General features: G+C 48.4%; 1 protein-coding gene across 6 annotated transcripts in view; it reads left to right on the top strand.

Annotated features, from left to right (window-relative positions):
* Window positions 1-16,919, top strand: part of MTOR (mechanistic target of rapamycin kinase) — a 119,222-nt gene that overhangs the window by 89,421 nt on the left and 12,882 nt on the right. For 5 of the 6 annotated variants that reach the window (XM_036347881.1, XM_036347879.1, XM_036347880.1 and 2 more), the window contains 13 exons: window positions 3,059-3,184; window positions 3,280-3,411; window positions 7,354-7,469; window positions 8,611-8,728; window positions 10,872-11,120; window positions 11,737-11,837; window positions 12,538-12,634; window positions 12,936-13,034; window positions 13,321-13,443; window positions 13,632-13,814; window positions 14,195-14,329; window positions 14,540-14,714; window positions 16,624-16,759. In XM_036347881.1, the coding sequence (XP_036203774.1) occupies window positions 3,059-3,184; window positions 3,280-3,411; window positions 7,354-7,469; window positions 8,611-8,728; window positions 10,872-11,120; window positions 11,737-11,837; window positions 12,538-12,634; window positions 12,936-13,034; window positions 13,321-13,443; window positions 13,632-13,814; window positions 14,195-14,329; window positions 14,540-14,714; window positions 16,624-16,759 (1,790 nt within the window). The remainder of the gene's footprint in view (window positions 1-3,058; window positions 3,185-3,279; window positions 3,412-7,353; window positions 7,470-8,610; window positions 8,729-10,871; window positions 11,121-11,736; window positions 11,838-12,537; window positions 12,635-12,935; window positions 13,035-13,320; window positions 13,444-13,631; window positions 13,815-14,194; window positions 14,330-14,539; window positions 14,715-16,623; window positions 16,760-16,919) is intronic. The other variant, XM_036347882.1, reaches the window with a different exon arrangement.

Raw genomic sequence — 16,919 nt, 5'->3', positions numbered from 1 at the left:
TTGCTTCGAAGCAGGCCACTCAAAGGCTTTTCACCTGAGCCTTTAGCTATGAGGACTGCCGCTTTCTAGCCTCCTTTTATTCTTCTCTGGGAATAGAAGAAAATGTCTTTTTTTAGTAAATATATTTTTTTATTGATTTCAGAGAGAAAGAGAGAGGGAGAGAGAATGAGAGAGAAACATCAGTGAAGAGAGAGAATCATTCATTGATCAGCTGCCTCCTGCATGCCCCACATTGGGGATCGAGCCTGCAACCCGGGCATATGCCCTGGCCAGGAATTGATCCATGACCTCCAAGGTTCATAGGTCGATGCTCAACCTCTGAGCCATGCCAGCCGGTGAAGAAAATGTCTTTAATAAGTGGCACTTAAGGCCAGCCAGTTGAGAATCTTCACCTCAAAATCAGTGGCTCTCAGTTTTAGCTGCAAATAGAGTGAGCTGGGGAGTTTTTAGGAATTCAGATACCCAGGCCACTTTCCAGACCAAATAAATCTAAACTTCCGGGGAGAGACCCAGGAGCAGCATCTCTTTAGCCTGAGTCCAGTGGGTGGCCAGCACTGAGCACCACAGCTCTAAACCCAGCCGCTGGTCACCTGCATCCAGCTCTTCCCATGGCGTTGCCTGATGTTCTCATTGACCAGTGCCACCGTGTACAGTTCCTCAGGTCATGGTCATCCCATGATCTCTATTCAGACTTTTTCACAGAAGTGTCCAGTCCTAGAGAAGCTTTTCCATGTCCTCCATCAGTGTTTTCATCGTACATTTCTGATCATTTTAGCATGTGGAGCTGCCGATTCCAGGTCTGGGATTCAGCAGTCTTAGGTGTTCTTGGAAAGGGCAGTTCTCCCATGCCTTGAGCAGGTAGGAGGGGAAGTTCATCGGCAAAGACAGCCTTTGCCACTTCAGAAGCCACTTGTCCCCCTGCTTGTCATATTCAGCCTCCTCAGTTTTAAACTGTTTCCTCTTGGCCCAGTCCACACCTAAATTCTGTCTTCAGAATTTAGTCAATCCAGGTTGTGCTTCCAGGCTTTCAGTAGGCTGTGACAAAGCCTTTTGACTCCAGGCTGCATTCCTGCCTAAGCAGCTCAGGGCACATTCCACTGGAGAGGAGAGAGTAGCGGGCAGAGGATCGTCTGTGAATATAGTAGTCGTTTATGCTCTGAAGCGAGCACATGTAGTTCCTTCACATGTTTTATTAGCAATTATGAAATGCCCAGTGAATGTTTTGATGGAAAATTGTCTGTTGGACACCAGAAAAGAGCAAGCATTGCCCACTTGACTGGTACACACCCTGGTTTCTTAAGTGCCTGTAATGTGGCAAAGAGTTTCCAAACCAGAGATCTGGTGAGTGTGCCAGGCTAACAGTGGGACTTTATCCAGTGGGAGATTTGGAAGGGGAGTGGACTAAATGAGCCTTGGGGAGGGGAGACCCAGGTCTGACTTTACTGTGTCCAAGATACCATCGTCATCTTAAGCCTTCACCATTCCTAGCTCAGGACAGCAGGACGTTTCTTGGCTGACCAGGGCCAAATTATTTCGACATCTGGGAGAAACTAGCAGATGGTGAGAAGTCTCCAAAATACTCACTCAGTATACATTTTCCTGTTTTTCTAACTTTCTAAATCACTTGTTACACTTAATGGGATAGAAAGATAATGGTCCAGGTCCTGAAAATAAAGCTTAAGTCTGTGGTAGAAATTTGGCTCTTGTGGATGGCTTGCTGTCAAATACTCAGCCAGCTGCCTAGGCTGGAAGACTGCCATGTTCTGCACAAGTCATCTACGTTGAAATCCCCAGCCAGCATCTCCCTTGGGGCAGTGCGAGAGGTCAACCCTAGTGGCATTGGGTCTCTTCTTGCCTTGGGTTCTTTATTTGGGCTCAGCCTGTGTCCTGTTTGTTACGTTGAAAAGCCTGCCATTACTGCTCCCAGACTTTTAGACCTATTTCCTTGGAGAACAGCTCATTTGGCTTCATGGAATTCACCGATGAAGCGGTAGATCTCAAAAAACCATCTCCTCATCTCCCCTAATGGTTGTCTGACTACTTATCAGTGAAGGTGGAAAAGGAGAAGCTCACTTCACTCTCAAAGTCTTTGGGTATAAGATTAGCTTAGCTCCTTTGATAACAATTAAGAAACTTTTTTTAATGAAAAAAAATTTATACATGTGAATGAATGAGGCACTTCCCCTTATAAATGTAGTTTTCAGTCTGAGACGAACAAAAATGAAGAGGAAAGACTTTCGCCGGGCCAGCATGGCCCAGTGGTTGAGCGTCGCCCTATGAACCAGGAGGTCACGGTTCGATTCCTGGTCAGGGCACATGCCCATGTTGCAGGCTCAGTCCCCAGTGTCGGGCGTGCAGGAGGCAGCCTATCGATGTTCTCTCTCATCATTGATGTTTCTATCTCTCCTTCTCCCTCCCACTCTCTGAAATTAATAAAAACATGGCGGGGGCTCGGGGGGAGGAAAGACTCTAAGCATAAGCAAGGACGAAAGTCTTAGTGCTGGTTTAGGCTCTAATAACCAGAAAAGTCAGTGCTACCAACTTGCAAACAACACCGTGTGAAATTTTAATTATTTACACTTCTTTTTATACTTAGTTTTTTGGACTTTGAATGATACGTTTAATTTCTTTGTCAGTGATAGTCATCTTCAACTAGAGAGACTAAAGCAAAGAAAAAAGTTAAAAATGTATTTATAATTCAGAAAAGAAACTTAAATAATTTAATTCCTTTAACCTTCACTGTAGCCCTATGAAGTTGGTACTGTTTATATCCCATTTTACAGATAAGTCGCAGGAAGTTCAGTAACCTGTCCAAAGTCACACAGATGCTAAGTGACAGAGTCAGGATTCACGTCCCAGAGTCCCTGTTCTCTGCTTCTCGAGTTTTGAGGAGTCCCATAGAGGGGTTTCAATCACACACAGTACCTGTCACTTGAGAAAGTTCAGATTATAAAAATGAATCTCTTTTCTGTTTCAGGGTGGATCTCGCTGTTGTTTGGGGGGGGCAGGGGGAGGCGGGTTTGAGGACATATGTAATCCTCACTTCTGACTGTTCCAGGGCTGCCAGCGTATTGTGGAGGACTGGCAGAAAATCCTGATGGTGCGGTCCCTTGTGGTCAACCCTCATGAGGACATGAGGACCTGGCTCAAGTACGCAAGTCTGTGTGGCAAGAGTGGCAGGCTAGTGAGTAACCCCCACCCTGGGATGGGGAGGACGCTGAGGGAGGAGTGGCACGCTTGGTCGGCTCTGTTTATACCCTGACCTCTCTTGTTTTGAAGGCTCTTGCTCATAAAACCTTGGTGTTGCTCCTGGGAGTTGATCCGTCTCGGCAGCTTGACCATCCTCTGCCAACAGTTCACCCTCAGGTGACCTACGCCTACATGAAAAACATGTGGAAGAGTGCTCGCAAGGTCTGTGTCTGGGTCCCTCAACAGTAGGCCAAGTTCTCCAGAAGGCTCCCTGGCTCAGCCGCACTGCCTCCTCAGGCCCCGAAGATAAGGGCGGCCACACCATCGTGTCAGGGAGCTTGCTTCGCTTAGGCAGCTATTTGGCCTGATTTCAAAAAGGAAATCATACTCAGGGAGATACATATATACCATTGACCAAACCAGTGAGTTTAATCACAGTTATGTTAGCAAGCAGAATGTGCGGGAACGTAGAAAACGCACTTTCTATCCCTCAGAGAAGATGGGCTGTTGAGTACCTAGAAGAGCAGCATGTTTGTGAGGCACTGACGGACTTCCATAAGACCAGTTTGGTGATCAGACTGCTTGTCTGCTTGCCTGTCAGCAGTTGGGGATTCAGAAACAGCAGCACCCAGACTGATGCTGAAGCCGGTGGGGACAGGAAAGTCATCCTGCAGCCAGTGCAGGCTTCCTCCTGCCTTATGTACAGACGGGTCCTTGGGAGACGGATGTGCCTCCTGGGGGGCGGGGCTGGGGGGGTTGTAGTTTCTATTAAGCAAGCTTCCTGCATGGTGATGATGATGAACAGAAGGTAGGCCCTGGAGGCAAAATGAGTACCTGCTGTGGCTCCTCAGCCTCCTCCTGTATAACAGGCGGGGCCCCCACAGTGGGGCCTGCGGTGAGAAAGGAATGTGGAGCAGCCGCCAGAGCCATGGCTGCCAGAGAGCTGGTAAAACCGCAGTCGTGTCTGCCCACGGCGTACCTGGGAGATCCTTGGACTGGGTCTAGAAATTGACTTCTTTTGTGGGTTGTTGACCCTATGACAGTGTCAGCCACTCAGAGTGGGGTGGACAGCCCTGCACCCAGGCACTGAGTCTTTGGGGTTCACTTCGGTAGTAATGGCCCAAGTTTCCTTTTGTTTTCTTTCGTTGTTCTTTGGGTTTCTGTTTTGGGTTGTGTTTTTTCAGTCTCTGTAAGCCTCGCAAGCCAAAGCAGTTCTGATGCAAAGCCTGACCTCCCTCCAGGCAAATGAGAAAAACAGAAGGTGCTGGATCTGAATGTAGTCTGGTTTCTTTCCTATGTGCAGCCTCCAAGTCTTTGAATGTCTTGCCGAAGGCAGGCAGAAGGAGCCTTTGGCTAATATATCAACCAGGGAGCGGCTTCTTTCAACTTAGGACCACAGCCCAACTTCTCCACAGATTAAGGCCTTTTCTTAGGAACCCAAGTTCTGGTGGGAGACCATAAAACCACATGGGTGAAAATTTAGAAACCTATTTAAAGTGAGGTGCTGGGACCTCGAGCCCAGAGCTAGAGATGGCACATCTTCATAAGAGTTCAGGAGAGCCCAGAGAAGACCGACCGCTGAATAACTGCTAGTGAACAAGTCGCCTGTCTTCTGTGAGCTTTACTTTCCTCCACTGTAAACAAGGACTCTGCCTGGCCTGAGGCAGACGCAAGTGTTTGGGGAAGAGCAGCCCTGTTCTGCAGGAAAGCGTCAGGCACCCGCGTATGTCATGTAGTGTTTTCTCAGTCAAAATGCTTCACAGAATTTAGCAACAGTGTGCCCTTTCTTGAAATCTCTATCGTCTTGCCCAGAAACCCCCAGGCAGTCAAGAACCAGGAATACCATGCCCAGCTTAAAGCTTGGACCTGACAGAAGCCCCTTCCTCCAATGACAGTTCTGTATCTGTAAGGAGAAAGAATCTTTGTTCTCCTCACTTCCCGGAGTGGAGAAAAAAAAACATTTTTAATTCCTTGCAAATAAGTTGCCTCCATGCCACAAAGTAGAGAGAGATTAGATTCTCCCACACTGGATAAACACACTAAACCTAACACTGGGCTTCAGATCCAAACTGATACCCAGCCTCTCCAGTTGGGGCAATTTATTTTTGGCTCAGCACCTTGTTGCATCTCCCAAACAGAGTTTTAACCGTGGGCTCTGAAAGCATCGGGCACCAGTTCCCAGTTTAGTTCTCACCTGCTTGATGCGCACACTAGTCACACGAGTGATCTGTCACCTGGTAGTGACTGATCTTTTCAGTACTGTCTCCCAATTCTTGTTTTTTTCTTTCAAATATGGTCAGTGTAGTTCTCATAGAAAGGAAACTAAAGGAACATTTATCACTTCCCAGGTGTGGGATGCTAATGTAGTTCATTTTTCAAAGCCAGTGGTGAGTACTAGAACTCTACGAAGGCAGCTGTCTGAGGGAAACAGGTGTCTTGTTAGCTTTTGGAACATCTGTGTGTCTGCCCTGTCCTCATGCATGGATTCGCTGCCTGATAAAGTGTTTGTCACATCGTTCTGGCTCGAGGTTAGCCCTAGCTCTTCTTTTATTTTTATTTTTTTATTTTGGAATGTCTTGAGTCAGCTTTCAAGTCTTCCTGCTTAAGGGGTTATTGTGCAAGTTTAGGTAAAGTGCTTGACACATGGCCCATCACACATACTTCATAAATGGTATGGTTCCTGTAGGCTGGAACCATAGGTTGGGGGCCAGTATACGAATTCATAGTCAGGAGTTATGGTTGACTCTGTTATTCCAGAGCACACAAGTGGCTCATCTTGTTACCCAACTACTTCTACACCGGAGACTGGCCCTGCCCCAGGACCTTTCACATGTCAGGTGACCTCCAGGTTCTTGATTCGCCCAGGAAAGATTTCAAGGACAAATTGGAGTGAGAACAAAGCAAGTTTTATTCAGGTAGAGAAAAAGAAAGAGGTCGGCACGAGTGCCACTGTGGAAAAAAAAACGAAAAGTAGGTCCTGGTGGATGCAGGCCAGCTTGTGAGGGGGTTGTGCCAACCCTAACTCTTAAATTAATACCAAGTACTTCCTGATGTTGAGAAGTATCTGAGGTTGGCCCTGGCCCCCAAGCCAGGGACTTTCATTTTCCTTCAAGCAATCATCACTGACATGTTTCCTTTTTCTATTTTTCTTTTTTTTTTTAAAGAAGACTCACATGATTTACTATAAGATCATTCTGACCTTGTTTATTTGAAGTGTTTATTCTATTCCCTCCTCTTTTGCAGCCAAGAACACATAGCCTCTTTTTTACATTCTCACATACTGTGTCTCCTTCCCTACTTTAGGAGATTGAACTTTCACCATTTTTTCCATTTGTGCTTTTGATGTTTGTGGGCTCATGTATGGACCCAATTTATCAGGATGCTGTGTGTCTGTATGTGGCGGGCTGATACAGATAGATGGCTTGTAACTGACTCCCAGATCTCTGGCTGTCTCTACTCTTCCCTAGTTCGGCTACCTGTTCCTAATGTCTGTTTTCCTGTTTACCAGGAACTTCTGTTTCTAACCAAATGCCCTCACTTGGTATGAAATCCCATTGCATATAAAGATTTAGCTGCTTGAGGCTGCTCTGAAGATGCTGCTGCTAAGCCACCCTGTTCAACTGGGTATCTGCTTAGCTAGTGACCTTTTCCCCGTGGATGCACGGAGGGTTTGCCTGTCTCTGTGTTCTGATTTGGGTACTGAGGATTCAGTCAGATTTTTTTAACTGTAGTTTTTGCTCTGCTGTAGTGTCCAAGGTACCACGGTGTTTTAAACAAATACTAAAGTTTTACTAGCTGAAATAATTCCCCATAAGCCTAATTTCCCCCAGGGCAATATATTGATAGTGAAGTAAGCAGTTATTTCCAATTACTTCATATGAATTGTCATTTCGGGTAGCCAGGCAAGTAGCTTTTCCAAGGCTTGTTAAAGTAGTAATTACAGTTGGCCAAAGGAGAGCTGAGACTTGGATTGAAAAAATATGAATCTTCCTGAAAAGCCCAGCCTTCTCCCAGCAACATGCCCTGCTGGTCCTCTGTCCAGTAAGTTCTTACCCTGCATTCAAGGTGCTCTGTTTAGAGAGGGGTGGGCTCACATGCCTGTGACATTTCCCATGAGGTTGGGCCCCATGCCAAGTGGCTCCCTTTGTCTTTTTCCTGCTACAGATCGATGCCTTCCAGCACATGCAGCACTTCGTTCAGACCATGCAGCAGCAGGCCCAGCACGCCATCGCTACCGAGGACCAGCAGCACAAGCAGGAGCTGCACAAGCTCATGGCCCGGTGAGGTCCCCACTGGCCAGGGCCAGTCACACTCCAGACCTGCCATGCCAGCAGCCTCTGCAGCAAGGGGAATGTTCGAGGCTCCTTGGGCAGCCAGTTGCTTACATCTCTCACCATTTCCTATAGGGATCCCAGGCAACCATCAAATTGTGCTGCTCCAAGCCTCTGCTACTTATTTCCACAGGATTCCCCTGAGCACACAGGTGTTCCCCTCCTGGGTGTCTGGCTTCAGAGATAGACTCCTTGTTTCCAAATGCCAGATGTGCTGCTGATTTGATGTGTGACTTTAGCTAAGTTACTGAACCTCTCTGTGCCTCCAGTTCCTCATCGTATAAACAGGAGATAGTGAGAGTTCCTATTTTCTAGGGTGGAATTAAGTGGTGTGAGGATTAACGAAGAGAATACATTGTTAAGCATTTGGAGCAGTACCTGGAACAGAGTAGCAGTCAGTGAATGCTAGCTGTGAATATTGTCACTATGAAGAATGGAGGAGAAGGGAATGTGAGGGAGAAGCCATATGGCATGCGGCAATAAGGAAATTACTCTCACTGCTGTCACCCACAAAATTGGATTTGGGAAAGATAGGTCCATACAAACCTACTGTTCCTGGTCCCTGGTTTAAGCTAGCATTGAAGGATAAAGGTCAAGAAGAAAAGATCTATATATGTAAAAGCCTAAGCCAACCCTTCAACCGGCTGACCAGTAGCTATGATGCACACTGACCACCAGGGGGCAGACGCTCACTGCAGGAGCTGCCGAGCTGTGGTGAGTTGGCAGCTGTGGTTCTTGGCTGACGCACCCAGAACCAGAGAGGAGGGAGCACAATTCCAGGGTGCGTCACCTGAGAAACGCTCTCTCGCAATCCAGGTCCCCTTGGGGGATGTTGGAGAGCCAGTTTCGGCCCGATCCCCACAGGCCAGGCCGAAGGACCCACCGGTGCACGAATCTGTGCACTGGGCCTCTAGTAATACCATAAAAATTTATCCCACACGCCCATCTTTTCCCTCCCGTGTAGTTTGCAATTCTGTTGGTTCTATCATGTTGCTTCCTGAGAGCAAGTGTAACCTCAGAAAGGCTGTAGTGCTCTCCACCATAACTCCTTCTTGGGAGCAACATGAGGGGCTTGTTTCTCTGTTTCCAGGTGTTTCCTGAAACTTGGGGAGTGGCAGCTGAACCTCCAGGGCATCAACGAGAGCACAATCCCCAAAGTCCTGCAGTACTACAGCGCCGCCACGGAGCACGACCGCAGCTGGTACAAGGTAACCTGACGCAGGGCGCGGGGCTCCCAGCCCTGCCTTCTCCAGATGGCACCCCAGCACCCGATAGCCCGCTGTGCTCCTTCGTGCTCGTGGTTGGCAGCTGGTCTGATACTGTGAATTTGCTTCTTTGAGTGCTGGGAGCCTGTCTGTCAGGCCCCTTAGAAGTATAATTGGTGTAGAAAGATGGATTCTTTTATTTGAGAAAGATTTATTACACCTTTGTTACACACGTGGCTGCTGTCTTCCAGCCCCTTAGCTGCTTATTTTCCTAGGAGCATCTGGACACATGGTTAATCTCTGGAACTTTATCTTCCCTTGGGTCATCTGTTCCTTCCTAGCTCCTTTCTGACTTCCATTCCTGCCTGCTCTTCATCTAAGAACTTAACTTTCTCTGTTTTTATTGGAAAGCTCTGGGTAACATCCTGTTATGCTGTAGGAAACTTTTCAAGAAGATAAACAGAATTAGGAAATGCATAAAAGATACAACTGACAATAGAGGAGCAGTTCTTGGAAGTGTACATTGAGGGGCCTTCTGGTAATAGCTGCTTGGTGTAGCAGATGTCACTGATTTCTTTCCCGTATCTTCTTAACCTGCTAACGCCTTGTCAGTTAATCCCCCAGGGCTCTAAACTTGTATCTGAAAACCACAGAAGCATCTAAAACAAAAATCTTATCTTTATTAAAAAATGCCCAGTTCATGCTATCAGCATAATTACTCTAGGACAGCTTCAGTCCAGGGCTGGAAAAGTAAATCCAGTAAACCCTTAAATATCTGGAACCATACTAATTTGAGCTGTTTCCTAACCAGATGACTTTGCTTCATCCAACGTTTAGGAAAAACACAAATCACATGAAAAAACTGCTTCTAGAAATTTTAGATTTTTCCTGCCTAGTATGGGTTCATGCTGTCTTCTCCATCCGTGGTGTAGTCCTTTGTGCTTGCAGGGGCTGCTTCTGTCTTGTCACCGTGTCCCCCAGCTCAGGGCCTGGTGCAGAGTAGATACACAAGAGGTATTGGTTGAGTAAATGAGGATGTGGGAGAACTGAACCTGGTCAATTTAGAATTCTTACTCATCAAATAAAGTTCAGTTATGATCAGCCTCTCTGCTTAGGAGAAGAAATGGACACGTTTTTATTAAAGGAAGGTTTTAGCAAGGAACACAAAGGAATTTCATGATTATTTAGAAAGTCTAATTGCAAACTTACTAGGCGCCCAATCCAACGCTGCCTCAGGCTTCCTGCACCACTCAGTGCTGTGCCATAGCATCACTGCGGCCCAAACCTCAGGTGTGACTAGTCCTCTTTTATCCAGCAAGCATTAGGTTCCTTCCCGCAAACAGTCATTGAGCTGCCAGGTGTGAGGGCTAGACGGTGAGCAAAGTTCACCCTCCACAATGTTCATTTTCCCACTGTCACATGACCTGGTGAAGACCTTCACCATCACTGCCCTGCACCTGTGCCCTCTGAAATCACCTGGTTTATGCACTGTTGCCAAAGTAAAGCTCCATCTCCTACAGAATGAAACGGGACCTCCTGGGCCTGATATGATATGCCGGCCCCTCTGTGATCTGACCCCCCGCTTGGCTAGCCTTCCCATCACCACTGTCCTGCACACACCTAAGCTTCAGTCACATCAGTTTCTTTGTTTCCTGTGCTGGCCCGCCTGCATCTTTGTCCCTGTTCTTCCCCCGCCAGGAAGTCCTGACCACTGCTCTCGGTGGTTCTCTCCTTGCCCATCAAAGGCTGCCCAAGACCTACCCCAAATCCCTCTGTGAAGCTTTCCAGGCCCTGTCCCTGGCATTCCCATTGTCCGCCTCTAATTGCCCCTGTCGCATTCTGCCTGTCTTCAGGTGTGTGAGTGAGCCCCCGACTAGACTAGAAGGTCCCTGAACAGGACCAGGGCTTGCTCCTCTCAGATGCCCTTCCCCCACAGCACTCATCACAGTGGCAAATACAGTAGGTGCCACAACATGAGTGAGCCACATCGAGCTGAGTTGAGGTTTGGCTCCAGTGGCCAATGAGGAAGGGCAGTCACAGCGCTCCTCCTCAGCTTTGTCCTCAGGCTCTCAGCCCTTGATGCCCAAGCCCCGCTCCGCTGCTGCTGGTCACAGCCTGTTGTCTGTCCCCACTCTGCCCCACCCAGGCCTGGCACGCGTGGGCCGTGATGAACTTCGAAGCTGTGCTCCACTACAAACATCAGAACCAAGCCCGCGACGAGAAGAAGAAGCTGCGTCACGCCAGCGGGGCCAACATCACCAACACGACCACTGCCTCCAGCACAGCAGCTGCCACCACCACCGCCACCAGCACTGAGGGCAGCAACAGCGAGAGCGAGGCTGAGAGCAGCGAGAACAGCCCTACACCCTCTCCTCTGCAGAAGAAGGTCGCTGAGGTACCCAGCCCTTCCTCCTCCGGGGACCGACTCAGGCACCAGGCACTCTGAGTGGACACGTGGTTGGGCTTATAGGAATCTGAGGCTTTCCTCCAAAGTGCCAGATGGAGCTAGAAAGCATTGCTCATTTGCCATGTGGCATCGTTGGAGCTTTTGTATGCATCCTTGTGTTTGGGGAGCTGACAGCCCCGAGCCAAAGAATGAGCTCTTTGTCATTCTTCCGGGGCATGAGCTCATCCTCCCAAGGCCCTGCACCTGTGTGCGTGGGTGGCCGTGCACATCTGCCGGTCCACTCTGAGGACAGCCCGGCGGGATCCTCCTCTGTCTTTGGGCTGTCAGTTCAGAGTGTACCCTGGGCTGTTCAGAGATTCAGCCCCGCCTCCTCTGCCACCCTGTTCAGGAAGCCACCATTACCCCAAGGTAATAACAGTTATGACACCACTGCCATTTATTGAGTACCTGCTATGCGCCAGGTACCGATTTAAAGGCTTTTCATGCATTGCCTGACTTACTCCTCACTGCCACTCTTGGAGGTGGGCACTGTTAGTATGCTTTTGCCCATTTTACAGATGAGAAAGCTGAGACAAGAGTGTCACTAACACATACGTTTCTACAGGATCTATCCAAAACCCTCTTGATGTACACTGTCCCCGCCGTCCAGGGCTTCTTCCGTTCTATCTCCCTGTCACGAGGCAACAACCTCCAGGATACTCTCAGGTATCAGGGACGGGAAGGGGAAACTGGTAGGCCATGGGAGTGGCAGAACACAGAAGTTATACATAAAGTGCTCCTTCCCTTCCCCACCCCGATCAGTACATCCAAGAGGAACAGCTGAGCAGGCCCCACCCCTGTGGGTGAAACCTGCAAAGATTAAGGAGGAGAAATGGCCTGAGGAGTCTTCCTGTGGTTTGTCCCATAGAGAAGAAGAAGCTCACCTGTTTGTTGCAATATTGGTGAACTCCCCTCAGCTTTAGAGCCAACTCTGAGAGGCTAAATAAATGGCATGGACCCGCCAGGCCAGAGGCTGCAGGTGACGAGGGCGGCCTCCTTTTGTTTTGGGATATCCAGCTGGCTAAGCGTCAGGTTTCTGAATTGCCACTGGTGTCTAGGCGACTCTTTCTACCTGTGCAAAGATTATCCCTGCGTTGCCCATAGGCCCATCTATTAGATTTCTGAGTTTGTACCATGGTGATCCCTCCACCTTATCTGAATGCAATGATTGTTCACTTGGGATGATCCTGTGGTGTTAGTCGAACACTGTGGCCCCACCACCCACCCACTCGCAGTGGTCCTGAGAGCAGACACCTTGGAGAGCCACTGATTTGAGGTCCTGCCAGTTCTTCTCCTCTCAGTCTTAAAGGTGAGAAACACAGAAGCCGGGAAACAATGTCCTGTGACTCTCATTTTTCTTTTCCAGAGTCCTCACCTTATGGTTTGATTATGGTCACTGGCCAGATGTAAATGAAGCTTTAGTGGAAGGGGTGAAAGCCATCCAGATAGACACGTGGTTACAGGTGAGGACACGTGGTTACAGGTGAGCATGGGTCAGCTCTCACTCCTCCATCTCCTCTTAGAGCCAAGCAGTGTTGGGAGTAGCAGGTAGCAGGGAGTACAGTGGTGAGGAAGTGGAGATCGGTCCCAAGGTCAAGACTTCATATTTTCGCTCATTTCTTTTAGAGAACTGAAGGGGATGAACCATTTCAGTGCCCAACAGAATCTACCAAAACAAGTGACAAGAGCTAGTCCTTGGCCTGAATAACTAGAGTTGTTTCCATGTCTCATATGCTGCATAACTGTGTCTTTTTTTAATAACAGGTTATACCTCAGCTCATTGCGAGAATTGATACGCCCAGGCCCTTGGTGGGCCGCCTTATTCACCAGCTTCTCACAGACATTGGTCGGTATCACCCCCAGGTATGTGGAGACCTTGGGCAAGTTGCTCATTGACAGCTGCCTTTTGCTTTGGTGCTCAGCCTTTCCTAAAGCTACTCCAGAGACAGTGTGGAAATGGGGCCGGCCCCCTATCCTGCTAGAAGCGTCTGCCCCGCTGGCATCCCAGTAGCCTTTTTCAGAGAGCGAGGGCCCCGCCTGGTACTCAAACGAGCATCAGGATCATTCAGTTTCTTTTGTCATCCTCCTTAAAGTTAGTGTCGGGCTCCTGTCACACATGTTTGCACATAGTCCTCTCTGTTTGCTTCAGGCCCTCATCTACCCCCTGACTGTGGCTTCTAAGTCTACGACCACAGCCCGTCACAATGCAGCCAACAAGATTCTGAAGAACATGTGCGAGCACAGCAACACCCTGGTGCAGCAGGCCATGATGGTGAGTCGGGAGCAGAGCGGGCTTCCACTGACCCTGGTCGCCGGGCCAGAGGGCTTGAGCTATTGTTTATCTTCCTCGTGACAGTGCTGCATGCTCCCTCTGGCTGCCAGAAAGAGCACCTTCTGTTTCTCCAAGACATTCTGAGTTTCCTTTATACTTGGTCTTCTCTCCTCCCCTTTGGGATCCAGGTGAGTGAGGAACTCATCCGAGTGGCCATCCTCTGGCATGAGATGTGGCACGAAGGCCTGGAAGAAGCTTCTCGTTTGTACTTTGGGGAGAGGAACGTGAAAGGCATGTTTGAGGTGCTGGAGCCCCTGCACGCGATGATGGAACGGGGACCCCAGACGCTGAAGGAGACATCCTTTAACCAGGTACGGGGTAGCAAAGCCTGACAGACATGGCCCAGAGCCTTTGTCAGACACCTTTCCTTCTAGCCTTTCAACTGACTTGAATAAACTGTACTTTGTCAGAGGTCACAGGATATAAAAACACCAGAAATTTAATTGTCATTAAATTATAAACCCCCCCAAAATTTTAAGTGGAAAACCACGAGATCCTACTTTACCTAACAAGCCATCCTGAAATTGGGAGCTCCAGGACTGGAGAGCTGCAGAGCGGTCCTTGTTGAGCCAGCCATGCCGCTGCCTCCCAGCCAGTGTGCTCCGAGGGGTGCTGCTGTCTGCTGGGATTTAGCCTGCGGCTTAAATCAACACCCGGGACCATTTGTGAATTTCCCCTGCATTCCTCTCAGGCATATGGTCGAGATTTAATGGAGGCCCAAGAGTGGTGCAGGAAGTACATGAAATCAGGGAATGTCAAGGACCTCACCCAAGCCTGGGACCTCTATTACCATGTGTTCAGACGAATCTCAAAGCAGCTGCCTCAGGTAGGATCTTCAGGTTCTAGCAGGATTAACTGTCATTATAGTCCTTTCTGTTTTACTACCTGCAAATGTTCTAACACTAATCTGCTTTTACTTGTACTTACAAATTTGGGACAAGTCATTGCTATTAGCAATTCATTAAAAAAATACTTAAATTGCATTTTAGTTCCTCCGTGGAGGCAGAAAACTAATCCCTGTGGTAATTATTCACAGCTCACATCCTTGGAGCTGCAATATGTTTCCCCCAAACTTCTGATGTGCCGGGACCTTGAATTGGCTGTGCCAGGAACATATGACCCCAACCAGCCAATCATTCGCATTCAGTCCATAGCACCATCTTTGCAAGTCATCACATCCAAGCAGAGGCCCCGGAAGTTGACACTTATGGGTAAGTACCACTATGTGCATCTCCCTCGCACCCTGGCTGAACCCCTACCCCGGCTTGGAAATTACTGCTTGCTCTTCACACTAATCTTTCACATGCTCCGTCTCTCCCGTGTTTACCGTGAGGGGAATAGAGGACAAGTGGATTTCTCCTTGTTCCATCCTCCTTGGGACTCCTAGTCCTTCATAGAGCTGCACTTGTGTAAGTGAAGCACAACGATCCTGCACAAAACCAAGTGGGGGGCATTGTGAGCTTGCAGCATGGAGGAACTGTGAGGCAGCGGTGGGGGAACTGGTGAGGCCCACAAAGCCATCTGGGTGCGTGGACGTGACAGGCTACATTGAAGGAAGACCTCTGAGCTCTGGACTATTCTCTTTTTTTTTTACCATCACAGTCCGTCTTTGTGGGAAATGATTGTGTAAAATCCAAACAAGTGGGAATGAGTTCTCACAGTGAGGTTTGCTACCTGTCAGGATAGTTTTGGGAGGCCTAAGTACTCTGGTGGCACTTTGACGTCTTTTGCCTTTAGTACTAATGCTCATATTTTCTAAATGCAGTGATTATTCATCAGCACCAATTCCTTGTCCACAGAGATTGTCTCTCCACAGACGGGTATCTTCTAATACTAAAACATGTGTCAGGTTCCCAGCAATATTTAAAGAGACCTAATGAAGGAGCTGTTATCAGAGGTGTGAGCAGAGTTAGGAGAACCAACAGTGAGAAGCTGTTACCCCCACTCTCCAGACCCATCAAGGGCTTGTACCACCAGAAGCTATAGCCCAGTTAGAGGGACGTAGCTGCTTCTAGAACTGTGGCCAGGCTGGGTGTTGGGCAAATACCCTGACCTCTTTCTCTTCCTGCATTCTATACCCTGACCTCTCTCTCTCTTCCTGCATTCTTACCTCCTGCCAGTGCCCTCATTGGCCAAGCCCAGCTGGGGGCCCAGGTGATACAGTCTGGAGAGGCCAGGCTTCTCAGGTCAGAGCAGGACAGAGAAGGCCAGAGTGTGTTGGGAAGGGAAACATTCAGAAGACCATTTCTATGCAGAATCATTCCTGGTTCTGCCCTGGCTAGTGTGGCTTAGTTGGTTGGAGCATCATCCCATGCACCAGAAGGTCACAGGTTTAATCCCCGGCTGGGGCTCATACAGGAGGCAACCAGTCGATGTATCTCTCACATTGATGTTTCCCTCTCTGCCTTCCTCCCTCTCTAAAATACAATAAAAAGAATCATTCCTGGTCCTCAAAGACAGAGCTTTTTAAATTTAATTAATTAATTAATTTTGGTTAATCATCACCCGAAGATATTTTTCCATTGATTTTTAGAGAGAGTGGAAAGGGGAGGGAGAGACAGAGAGAAACATCGATGTGAGAGAGAGACATCAATTAGTTGCTTCCTGCGTGCGCCCCGACAAGTGCCAGGGACCCTGCAACCCAGGTATGTGCCCTTGACCAGAATCGAACCTGGGACCTTTCAGTCCACAGGCTGACTCTCTATCCACTAAGCCAAACTGGCTAGGGCTATTTATTTATTTTAAATATATTTCTGTTGGTTTCAGAGAGGAAGAGAGAAATAGGAACAGTAATGATGAGAGAGAATCATTGATCAGCTGCCTCCTGCACGCCCTCTACTGGAAATGGAGCCCGCAACCTGGACATGTGCCCTGACTGGGAATCGAACCATTAACTCCTTGTTCATAGGTCGATACTCAACCACTGAGCCACACCAGTCGGGCTCTTTTTAATTTGAACATCACATTGAGGGAGCACCAAAAGCAGGGCTGTGTTCTCTTTATCAGTTCTAGGGAGTTTTACATGCAGTCTGCAGGATCTTTTGAAGACAGTGGTGGTCTACCCCCTGACAGGTTTAAGACCCTCTGATCTCCACTAACTGCTCCTACCATTCCTTACAGGCAGCAACGGGCATGAGTTTGTTTTCCTTCTGAAGGGCCATGAAGACCTGCGACAGGACGAGCGAGTGATGCAGCTCTTCGGCCTGGTTAACACCCTTCTGGCCAATGACCCAACATCTCTTCGGAAGAACCTCAGGTATTCCGGATGCATGGAAATGGCAATGATTTCAGAAGTCTCCTAGTTTTTTCCTACATCTCTCCTATGTAGTCACGTACTTGTATGAATAAAAACAAGAAAAATATATACCTGACAGGAAGCCATCGATAGCCAAGGTATCAAACACAAAAAGAAAAAT

The sequence above is a fragment of the Myotis myotis genome, unplaced genomic scaffold (assembly GCF_014108235.1).
Source record: "Myotis myotis isolate mMyoMyo1 unplaced genomic scaffold, mMyoMyo1.p scaffold_m19_p_2, whole genome shotgun sequence".
Classification (NCBI taxonomy): Eukaryota; Metazoa; Chordata; class Mammalia; order Chiroptera; family Vespertilionidae; genus Myotis; species Myotis myotis.
Note: the sequence above shows the minus strand (reverse complement) of the source record. Positions and strands in the feature narration are given on the sequence as shown.